The 12786-nt window shown below is 37.1% G+C and overlaps 1 protein-coding gene across 1 annotated transcript in view; it reads right to left on the bottom strand.

Moving 5' to 3' along the window:
- CtsL1 (cathepsin L) overlaps positions 1 to 12786 on the bottom strand; it is an 82685-nt gene that overhangs the window by 48602 nt on the left and 21297 nt on the right. The window contains exon 2 of the mRNA XM_067771475.1: positions 9198 to 9303. Within this exon, the coding sequence (XP_067627576.1) occupies positions 9198 to 9290 (93 nt within the window). The 5' untranslated portion in view covers positions 9291 to 9303. The remainder of the gene's footprint in view (positions 1 to 9197; positions 9304 to 12786) is intronic.

Genomic DNA, 12786 nt, shown 5'->3' with positions numbered 1-12786 from the left:
CATGCGTATCAAATGGCAGGTATTAAAGAGTATTTTAAGAGGGAGTGGGCCATAGTTCTATAGGTTCGAGATATCGGCCAAAATGTGGACCAGGGTGACCCAGAACATCATATGTCGGGTACCGCTAATTTATTTATATATGTAATACCACGAACAGTATTCCTGCCATGATTCCAAGGGCTTTTGATTTCGCCCTGCAGAACTCTTTCATTTTCTTTTACTTAATATGGTAGGTGTCACACCTATTTTACAAAGTTTTTTTTCTAAAGTTATATTTTGTGTCAACAAACCAATCCAATTACCATGTTTCAACCCTTTTTTCGTATTTGGTATAGAATTATGGCACTTTTTTCATTTTTCGTAATTTTCGATATCGAAAAAGTGGGCGTGGTCATAGTCAGATTTCGGCCATTTTTTATACCAATAGAAAGTGAGTTCAGATAATTATGTGAACTGAGTTTAGTAAAGATATATCGATTTTTGCTCAAGTTATCGTGTTAATGGCCGAGCGGAAGGACAGACGGTCGACTGTGTATAAAACCTGGGCGTGGCTTCAACCGATTTCGCCCTTTTTCACAGAAAACAGTTATCGTCCTAGAATCTAAGCCGCAAATTTCACAAGGATTGGTCAATTTTTTGTTTTTGTTTTTTTTGACAAATCAAATGAAAAAGGGCGGAGCCACGCCCATTTTGAAATTTTCTTTTATTTTTGTATTTTGTTGTACCATATCATTACTGGAGTTGAATGTTGACATAATTTACTTATATACTTACTGTAAAGATATTAAATTTTTTGTAAAAATTTCACTTAAAAAAAAAATTTTTTTTAAATTGGGCGTGGTCGTTCTCCGACTTTGCTAATTTTTATTAAGCATATATATAGTAGTAGGAGTAACATTCCTGCCAAATTTCACCATGATATCTTCAACGACTGCCAAATTACAGCTTGCAAAACTTCTAAATTACCTTCTTTTAAAAGTGGGCGGTGCCACGCCCATTGTCCAAAATTTTACTTATTTTCTATTCTGCGTCATAAGTTCAACGCACCTACCAAGTTTCATCGCTTTATCCCTCTTTGGTAATGAATTATCGCAATTTTTCGATTTTTCGAAATTTTCGATATCGAAAAGTGGGCGTGGTTATAGTCCGATATCGTTCATTTTAAATAGCGATCTGAGATGAGCGCCCAGGAATCTACATACCAAATTTCGTCAAGATATCTCAAAATTTACTCAAGTTATCGTGTTTACGGACAGACGGACGGACGGACGGACATGGCTTAATCAAATTTTTTTTTCGATACTGATGATTTTGATATATGGAAGTCTATATCTTTCTCGATTCCTTTATACCTGTACAACCAACCGTTATCCAATCAAAGTTAATATACTCTGTGAGCTCTGCTCAACTGAGTATAAACAGAACAAAGCACGCAATCTAATTTGCCAAAAAAGTGTCCCTTCGAACTGTTGTAGACGTATGATAAGCAAATGTTGCTTACACTCTAGAGTTTAATGGCATTAAATAATTTGTAACCCAGTCAACCAAAAGCGGAGCGCTTAAAAGTTGGAAAAATTCGGAATATGAAAGGAAACATTTTTAATCGAATGTTTTGCATGCCCAGCAAACACAGTTTCTAACGTTAGAGAAATATTGTAATTGTACATTAGAATTCTAATGTAGTTCTCTAATGCATTTCGAATCGAATAACACTAGAAATGGGATGTTGTGATTATTGTCACAGTTATCGAATATTTGCACGACATGATCAATCATCCTTAGTGTTATACAATCAAAATAAAAATACTGAAAAGTTGTGTGGAAATATTTTAAGCTGCGAAAGAAGCTTATTTTATTTATAATAATAAATACTACTTAGTAAATGAAAATGGATCAAAAAAATTTAAAAAGGGAAAGCGAGCAGATGACTGAAGTGCTATAGGCATGAAGAAAACGCTTCCTCATCCGTACCTCTAACCAATGGCGAGCTCAATCCTGAGGAAATAAGGGAAGCGAAATTTTTAACACAATAACTTACTGAAAACTGTGAAACATATTTTATTATAATTTATAAGCTTATAACCAAATAAAAGTATTTAATTGCGTATTACTTCAAAATTCTCATTAGAAACCCATTAGCAATTGATGTTAGAATTCGATTAGAATTCTAACCCTTTTCTCGATATCGAGAACGAAGTCCCGTTTTTGTCGAGAAAGCTATAATTCGCGACAGTTTCGGAAATCGTCCTCTTCTACCTTAGAGAAATACATTAAACTCAATTCGTCTTCCAATCGTTTTCTAACCTAAATGTTTGTTGGGTGGTGACAAATTCAGTAGAAGGTGACAGCATATAAAATAATAAACAAATTTTTTTTAGTTAAACGAAACAAGTAAGGAAGGCTAAGTTCGGGTGTAACCGAACATTACATACTCCGCTGAGAGCTTTGGAGACAAAATAAGGGAAAATCACCATTTAGCAAAATGAACCTAGGGTAACCCAGGAATGTGTTTGTATGACATGAGTATCAAATGAAAGGTGTAAATGATTATTTAAAACGTAGTGGGCCTTAGTTCTATAGGTGGACGCCTTTTCGAGATATCGCAATAAGGGTGGACCAGGGGTGACTCTAGAATGTGTTTGTGCGATATGGGTATCAAATTAAAAGTATTAATGAGGGTTTTAAAAGGGAGTATCCCTTAGTTGTATATGTGAAGGCGTTTTCGAGATATCGACCAAAATGTGAACCAGGGTGACCCAGAACCATTTTCTGTCGGGTACCGCTAATTTATTTATATATGTCATACCACGAACAGTATTCCTGCCAAGATTCCAAGGGCTTTTGATTTCGCCCTGCAGAACTTTTTCATTTTCTTCTACTTAATATGGTAGGTGTCACACCCATTTTACAAAGTTTTTTTCTAAAGTTATATTTTGCGTCAATAAACCAATCCAATTACCATGTTTCATCTCTTTTTTCATATTTGGTACAGAATTATGGCATTATTTTAATTTTTCGTAATTTTCGATATTGGAAAAGTGGGCGTGGTCATAGTCGGATTTCGGCATTATTTATACCAAGATAAAGTGACTTCAGATAAGTACGTGAACTAAGTTTAGTTAATATATATCGTTTTTTGCGCAAGTTATCGTGTTAACGGCCGAGCGGATGGACAGACGGTCGACTGTGTATAAAAACTGGGCGTGGCTTCAACCAATTCCGCCCATTTTCACAGAAAACAGTTATCGTCATAAACTCTATGTGCCTAACAAATTTCACAAGGATTGGTAAATTTTTGTTCGAGTTATGGCATTAAAAGTATTCTAGACGAATTAAATGAAAAAGGGCGGTTTTTCGAAATTTTCGATATCGAAAAAGTGGGCGTGGTTGTAGTCCGATTTCGTTCATTTTAAATAGCGACCTGAGATGAGCGCCCAGGAACCTACATACTAAATTTCATCAAGATACCTCAAAATTTACTCAAGTTATCGTGTTTACAAATGGACGGACATGGCTAAATGAATTTCTTTTTTCACCCAGATCATTTTGATATATAGAAGTCTATATCTATCTCGATTAGTTTATCCGGTCACGGATTACCGTTATGCGAACAAAGTTCATATACTCTGTGAGCTCTGCTCAGCTGAGTATAACAATACTTACATGAAGTAATAATAATACTAAAAGCTAGAAAATAATTAGGTAGGTCCTAGGTACTAGTCATCACACTCTTCATCAATCTAGGGCGTTGATCAGACAATTAAATAAAAGCGTGGGGTGCGTGAAATTTCTAAAAATGTGAGGCGTAGCATATCCTGATTAAGGTTCAGTCAATCTTATATATAACTATCAATATTTCACGCGTCCAACGCTTTTATTTAATTGTCCGAACAAAATGCCCTAGATTGATGAAGAATGTGATGACTAGTACCTAGGACCTACCTAATTATTTTCTAGCTTTTAGTATTATTATTACTTCATGTAAGTATTGTTTTCAATAAAACTGTTTAACTTAAAATTTTTTTTTTCAATTATTTTATTTTCAAGTTTTTAGTCTTTATTTAATTGCCTATTATTTCTTATTCTATTTAGTTCATTTAGCGACTCATTATTACAAGGACTCTTTCCTGACAATTTGTTACAATCTAAGTCCTGAATACATAATCCTTCCAAAGACTTTACTCGACTCTGCGCCACGTATGCTTGCCCCTCCTCCAACTCCAAAATATTTTGAAGTCACTTCTACCGGACTGTAAGTAATATTTGTTCCAAATATGAGCCAGATCGGACCACAAATACGATTTTTTGAAATATTTCGATCCCTGCGCCACCTAGCGGCGATTTTTTTCATAGGTCGATTTCTATTCATGTATGTATTATGTGTTCCAAATATGAAAAAAATCGCACCACAAATACGATTTTTTGAAATATTTCGATCCATGCGCCACCTATCGGAGTTTTTGTTTTCTAATTATTGCATTGTCATCGGGTTCTGAACCATATTCCAAGTTTCAAGCTTGTAGCTTATCGGGAAGTTACTTAAATTGCAATTACAAAATTCTGCCAACCAGCCAGCCTGTCAAGTCAAGCTAAAAAAACCGTTTGAAAAATTACTGATTATGGATGCTCGCTAGAAGATTTTTTTGGAAATGGAAATCACTCTCAAGTCCATCTAAAGCATCGGACGGCTTAGCTGGTAAAACATTTTTATATTCTATTTCCAAAACAAACGCATTAAATTGCCTTTATGTGGATGGCCCAAATCAATAATTAAAACTAAAGTGCAATTTCGGAAAGAGTTGACTAGTGTAAGACAATTAAGCGCACGAAATTGATAACATAGCGACGCAATAGATTTTTTAGTAAATCAAGGCTTATTTCAACTAATACGAACGATTGGAAGAAATACTAAATACTTTAAACATTTTGTGATAAGCCCGCAGCTATATATACCATTGTATGGCTGAATGGATTGATGCTTTCGCTGAAGTTGTCTTACATGGTATCAGTCTGAGCTGTATGCGACTATCTCTTACGCGCGTGATGATGCATTAAAATTACGCAGTAATAAGAGAATTGGCGATACTGCTTGGCGCGTGATTAAATACAAGTAAAAAAAAAAAAAGAATTTAATAAAAACAATAATAAGCCAAAGAAAAACCATAACATAGATCAAAGTGTAGTGGTTCCAAACCTCACAATCACTGCTATGTGGCAAAAAAGCTTAATATGCCTCTGTTTATTTGCTAATTAAATATGTTGTTGTTGTTGTAGTAGTGCTTCGACCCATCCAATAGGTGCGACCGATCACAAATTGTCATCAATATCCTCAACAGGAGTCCAAGGAAACTTGCAGTGGACCATAATGAGAGGGGTGTTAGAGGCGTTGGTTCCACATTACAATTAAAGAGATGGTTGGTGTTATTTGGGGACACATTTCAAGCGGGGCTTACATTTTGTATGTCGTGGTTGATTCTGGCTAATTAAATATGCATTGCTAGAATGGTAGACAATTTCTTAAAAAAAAAAAGTGTTTCACTGATTGACTGCATTGAAGAAATAAATGATGCAATAACACTTTGAGTGTATACTCATACAAAATCTATTGCATAACGCGTTATCGTGACAATAAGGCAATAAAATGAAAAAAAGGCTTTAATCAAAAAGAAATCAATTCTTACAAATTTCTTTCTTTCAAATTAATAACAAAACCCCTTTTGAAACTTGTCAATGGGAAACTGTTATGAATGCATAATTCTCGAATTGCTTTACACACTTTTTTGCAATCAATTGAAAGGTAATAAAATTAAATAATAAATTTTATAATTTTTGGCATGTTAACATTCTGAAACGTTTGTAATCAAAAGCACCCGCACACACAGGTGTAATCCATCAACCAGTACCCAGCGGGTTAGGGTGTCAGAATACACCCGCGGTAGGTATGCCTGTCGTAAGAGGCGACTAAAATACCCTTTCATGTTGCCAGCGCAATATATGTGACCCGGTCGATGAAAAGGTGGCTTATGACTAAAAAAAAATGTTTCCTCTTTTTTTCTTGTTTCGATAGTTTTTGCGGCGCTCTTTCATGTGGTGAAAACTAGAAAGTCCTAACTTGCTTAGAAGTGTAGAGAAAGAAGAGCACAAATGAAAGACCATGAAGCCTTTGGTTCCTTCGATGCCACTTTGGTGGCTGGTGAAGCAACCTCAGATTTTTTTGATAGCATTTTTTTCGATGGCAATGGAGCAAAAATATCGGTCTGGTTTGTGTTTTGCCTTTTGGGCATGACTGTTCATAATGCAAAAGAAAAACTACTAAGAAACTGAAGAAATGTATTGTGACTAATATTAGCAACACTAAGGGATACTATCATCTCTAAGCCGATGCTAAGCAGTGACTTGTATGCACATTAATAAATCAATCATTATGTACGTACACGCAGCGGAGAAGAGACGCACAAACACATGCAGATATCTTATCTGAGATGCTCCCAAAAGTAGGCAATTATATGAGAAGCTATACACGTGCATCTGTAGTTATAATTTTATAGCAGTAACTAAGTAAATTCTGGAAGCGCCTAGAAGTATGCGAACGAGAAATCACAGAGTATAAAAGGCAGCGACAGTAGAGGGGCGACAATCAGTTTGATTTAAGACGCTATCTGGCGAGCAATAGTAGTGTTATTGTGAATAACTTTAATAAAGGCCATTTTGCATTATTGAATAGTGGAGTTATTTATTCAACAGTTTAGTGATTCGAACGTCAGCAGAAGGTTGCAAATAAGAGGAATTGCACTAAATTCGTTACAATTGGTGTCAGAAGAGGAATTGTTGAATAAATTCCGAAGACTTCGAATACAACTTGGACATGGCAAAGTTAACAGATATACCAAATGGAGTTACTGAACTGCTTCCAGAAGCCTGGTGAGACATTGCAAGAGTTTGCGTCGGATGTTGAAAGGCTGGCACATTTAATGAATGCCGACGCACCCGTGGAATACACTGAAAGGGTAAAGATTCAGAGCTTTATAAATGACATATGGGACGTCGAAACAAAGCGAGCTACATACGCAAACCCAAAGCCAACATTCGCAGCAACGGTATCACATGCTCTGATTCAGGAAACAGCGTCGCTTCTGTGTAAGCCAGTTTTCAAAGCACGCCGTGTGAAAGTAGAAAGGCCAGTGTGGGTAGACGCAATATTGGAGGAGCTGGAAGGATCGCAAAAGCGGAGTGAAAGAGTTATCAAATGCTTCAAATGCGGGAAGCCCGGTCACATTGTACGCCATTGCGATCTTGATCCTAGTGGTTTCAACAGCATGGGTGGTCTTAATAACAAAGATGGAAGGGACGAGCAAGAGCGAGTAAGTAGAGATCGAGAGCTAGCTCCAGCTATTGAATGCCCTGTGATATCTGTATCGCAAATTGTAAGAAAATCCAGCAGTCTTACCGTCAGAGGGAATGTGGATGACAAAGAACGTGTACTGACTGTAGATACGGGCGCATCTCATTCATTAATTCGATCTGACTTGGTCAACAGGAGAGTAAAACCGTTACCTGGAGCAAGGTTGCGTACGGTCACTGGCGAGTATAACCAAGTCCAGGAAGAAGTGACATGTGAAGTCTTAATTGGAAAGGTCACAGTTCTACACAAATTCGTTGTGGCGAAGATCGTTGATGAAGTCATATTGGGAGTGGACTTCTTGGTTGACCATGACATCAGGATCGACATGCAGAGAAGGATTATGCGTTATAAGAACCAGGATGTGCCACTTAACTTCAGTTTGGAGAAAGGGTTCAGCAGTAATCAAGTACTGGTGGAGAAGAGTGGGCCAAACAAAGCAAAATCAAAGATACCTGCGAGAGAAACACTGACATTGACAAACCCTAATGGACGCACTAAAACGACTGAAAGAATTTTCCAGATAGGATGCAAGGGTGGTTTCGAGCCAGCGCGCACTACTGTTGTGAAACGTCAAGACGATACTGATAATGCAAAGTCAATCCGTCAAGATCAAGCTCTGCGAAGTAGTTCTTCATTGGTCAAACAACATAGTGCCAGGGAACGATCCAGGATAATGATTAGTAAGATGAAACGCAGGTACGATGAGAACAATAATTCAGAAGGTTTCTTGGAGGGAGATTTGGTACTGCTATACAACCCTCACCGGCGGAAAGGTGTTCCATCCAAATTTCGGTGGAGTTGGGAAGGCCCGTACAAAGTTGGCAAGAAGATCAGTGATACCATCTTCCGCATACAAACCATTGGGAAACCACGAAGTAGAAGAGTGGTACATTTGGAGATGCTAGCGGCGTTTAGATCGAGAGATTTGTCTGATCGGGACTTAGGTGGAGGGCAGTGTGACGAATATTAACAACACTAAGGGATACTATCATCTCTAAGCCGATGCTAAGTAGTGACTTGTATGCACATCAATAAATCAATCGTTATGTACGTACACGCGACGGAGAAGAAACGCACAAACACATGCAGATATCTTATCTGAGAAGCTATACACGTGCATCTGTAGTTATAATTTTATAGCAGTAACTAAGTAAATTCTGGAAGAGCCTAGAAGTATGCGAACGAGAAATCACAGAGTATAAAAGGCAGCAACAGTAGAGGCGCGACAATCAATTTGATTTAAGACGCTATCTGGCGAGCAATAGTAGTGTTATTGTCAATAACTTTAATAAAGGCCATTTTGCATTATTGAATAGTGGAGTTATTTATTCAACAGTTTAGTGATTCGAACGTTACCAGAAGGTTGCAAATAAGAGGAATTGCACTAAATTCGCTACAGTATTGTTTATCATTAACAGCTGTTTCTCGCAATTTCTTTTTTGAGTCATAATCCACCTTTTCATAGGCCGGGTCACATATAGCTTCTCTAAACCGGCGGCGAATCCTGTTTCACTAACAGACGAGGCTCTGGCGACCCCAAGCTCCTCATAGAACTTGGTGGCGGGGAGGGAGAGATGGCCTGAAGGTATAATGTGTCCATATAAATCGTTCCCGAGATGGTCGGGCTAGCACCTTAATGGTGCTGTGTTACCGGAGCGTACCGGATCTGTATCCGGCAAAGGACCATCACATCGATAACACTCCCCAAAGCCTTCGGCGAGAAACCTTATCGCTACAACAGCAACAACAACATCTCGATTAGTTATCGTTTCTAATAATACTTGCAAGAACTTACCTTAAAAGCAAACCATTCCTCCTTCACGAGATCGCTGAATGAGACCGCGTTGGCATAGGCGAACAACGCCACAAAAATGAATACTGCACGCATTTTGGCGTTAAATCTGAAAAAAAAAAGAAAATAAATACAGATTATTTTTTTAAAACAAAGTGTTTGCTGCACAGCTCCAAAAGTCAAATACTGGCATATAATACTGACATCAACGGCTGCATCTCAGAATTTGCCTCTGTAATTTATTTGAAATACACCCTATTTTAAAGTCAGTTTCACAAACATATGTTTCAGCTGGAATACTTTTGTAGTGCCAGTAATAAAAAACCACCTAACTTGATAACCAGATAAATGGAAATATAGAGTAAGTGCGGTTAATGTGGTATACCCATTTTATTTTCCTTTGTAAAATCAGTAATTTGCATGCAATTTCAATGAAAATGAGTTAATAAGATACTACAAGGATTACAAACAAAAGAAGCAAGAAGCAATAGTCTTACAATTGAACAGTTAAGAGATATTTAAAAATATATCTTAAGTCATAAATCAGCTCTCCAAAAAATTGGCGGGTAATATGGTATATGGTGGCGGCCACCGTGGTGATGGTAGCGTGCTCCGCCTACCACAGCAAAGCAACATCAAAATTTTAGAAATAAGGTTTTTCAATTAGAAGAAAATTTTTCTAAGCAGGGTCGCCCCTCGGCAGTGTTTGGCAAGCACTCCGAGTGTACTTCTGCCATGAAAAGCTCTCAGTGAAAACTCATCTGCCTCGCAGATGTCGTTCGGAGTCGGCATAAAACAAGTAGGTCCCGTCCGCCAATTTTGTAGGAAAGATTAAAAAGGAGCACGACGCAAATTGGAAGAGAAGCTTGGCCTAAAATCTCTTCGGAGGTTATCGCGCCTTATATTTTTTTTATTTGTGATCGGAAGGGTTATTTTTTTTTTTTTTATCTCGGACGTTGTTGCAGCGCACTGCCCTCAAGTGGCCCGATGAAACCAGGCTAATCCTGTTTTTTTTTTTTTTTTTTAATTCATACATACTATGTTTTTTTTTTTTTTTTGTATCCTAATTCTTATTTATGTGTTACTTATAACTTTTTTGTTACCGAGTCTTTGAGAGGCAGTGGCTTCTTAAGCACCGAGATCCAAAACCGTCAGCTACAGAGAAACTCATCAGCTGAGAAATATAGATTCACAAAATACAATAGACTAAAAGTATAAATATAATTTTTTAATTATTAAGAGAAGATAGAACAGTATTTTTTCAATTATTCTCGAGTGAGAGTTATAATCTTCACACAAACATAGAAAAGGTTCGTGTAGTTGGAAATTGCTTCTGCATTGTTTAAGAATTATAGGTTTATAATGCCTTGAAACTCGGCATGGAACATTCAAGTTTACTTCATTCAAAAGAAATGGGCTTGAAATCGATCCATTTAAAAGTCTAGCCATAAATAGTACACCTAGCATTTCTCTACGACTTGCAAGTGTAGGAAGATTTATCAGTTTTAATCGATTAGTGTACGGAGGAAGATTATACGGAGAGTCCCATTGAAGATTTCTCAAGGCGAAAAGTAAAAACTGTTTTTGAATTGATTCTAGTCTATCCGTATGAACTTGATAACGCGGATTCCAAATTATCGATCCATATTCTAATATCGGCCTCACCAATGATGTAGAAAGGGTTTTTGTAACGTAAGGATCACTAAACTCTTTTGCCCATCTTTTCACAAATGCTAAAACTCCTCTCGCTTTATTGACTGTGGCATTAATATGAGGGTTGAAACTAAGTTTGCAATTCATTGTAACTCCCAAGTCGACAAAAACATCAACGCTTTCCAGAGTTTGGCCATTAATTGTGTAGGAAGCTGGCTGCATGTTCCCACGTGAAAAACACATGGATTTACATTTTTCTATGTTGAGAGGCATAAAATTCGTATTACACCAAGTAACTAAACGATTTAAATCCGCCTGGAGTACAGAACGTTCTTCAACCGACGCGTATGACTTAAAAAGTTTTACATCGTCGTCATACATTAAAATTTTAGGATATTTTATAGTTGTGGAAACATCGTTTATAAAGATCAAAAACAGAATAGGACCGAGATGGCTGCCCTGAGGCACACCGGAGGGAACATCGATGAAATTCGAACAAATGTTTTTGAAAATGACTCTTTGAGTTCTACCGCAAATATAGGAGGAGCTCCAGCGAGTTAGGCCAGGTTGAAAACCAAGCAATTCGAGTTTATAAACAAGAAATGAGTGGCGTACTTTGTCGAATGCTTTGCTGAAATCAGTGTATATAACGTCGGTATGATGATGGTTTTTAAACCCATTAAAGACGTGAGTTGTAAATTCAAGCAAATTTGTTGTGGTTGATTTGGCTCTACAAAAGCCATGCTGAGAACTATCTATCAATGTAGAAATCGAAAATGTAAGGTCATTAGTAACGATTGCTTCGACAAGCTTAGGGATAGCGGAGAGCTTTGCTATTCCACGATAGTTTTCAATAGACGACTTGCTTCCTTTTTTATGGAGTGGGATAAGAAAAGATTCCTTCGAAGCCGTCGGGAAAATGCCATTTTTTAAAGAGAGGTTAAACAGATCAGTAAGGGTCTGGTAAATGTATTCCGCACATTTTTTAAGAAAACATGTTGGGAACAAATCGGGACCGTATTTGAAGGATTCTTTTAGGGTCTTTAGATGTAGTAGAACATCTTCAGGCAGCAAATGTGGGGCATATATTGAGTTAATAGAATGGAGCTCATACGGATAATTTGTAGGTGATGAATCAACCACAGCAGAGTAATTAGAGTGAAAGAATTGAGCGAAGCAGTTTGCAATCTCTTGATCGTCGCTGGAAATGCTATTTCTAAACTTCATGGCAGAAGGAAACCCGTTAGTTCTGCGTTTAGAATTTACGAAATCATAAAAAGACTTCGGGTGGCAAATAATGTTTCTTTTAATTTTACATATGTAAGCTTTATAACACTTTTTATTAAGTTCAAAATACTTATGACGGAAAATATCGTACCGTGCATAATGAGAATGTAAACCGGTTCTCTTATATAATTTGAATAAACGTGATTTCTTATTTTTTAAAGCTTTTAAATCTTTAGTATACCAGGCTTGCACTGGTTCAATGTACGAGCATGTGCGTTTGGGCACATGTTTTTCAAATAAAGTATAAATGGTTTTATTAAAATGTAAAACGTTTTCCTCTACATCCTCTTTATATCGAGGCCACGTTATCTCAGAAAGCTCTTTATTTAAATTGTTGAAATTAGTTTTGGAAAAATCAAAGCATCTGGTAAAGACACGTGTTGGGTTAGTGCAGCCGACTTTGTTGCTTATGATTTCGTAAGTTATCTCAAGAGAAGGATGGTAAACGTCTTCTGGCAAAACGAGAGGTTCACACCGATTTATAGAGAATTTAGATATGTCGTCAACAAATGCTAAGTCTAAGAATTTTCCATACTTATTCGGAAAGAAGTTGATCTGATTAAGGCAAAGATCAGTAATTCCATCCAAAAAGTCATTGTTATGCATCTTGGATGATACGGGGACAATATTGTGATCAACGGTATTCCAAAAT

The sequence above is a fragment of the Eurosta solidaginis genome, chromosome 3 (genome assembly GCF_040869045.1).
Source record: "Eurosta solidaginis isolate ZX-2024a chromosome 3, ASM4086904v1, whole genome shotgun sequence".
Lineage (NCBI taxonomy): Eukaryota > Metazoa > Arthropoda > Insecta > Diptera > Tephritidae > Eurosta > Eurosta solidaginis.
Note: the sequence above shows the minus strand (reverse complement) of the source record. Positions and strands in the feature narration are given on the sequence as shown.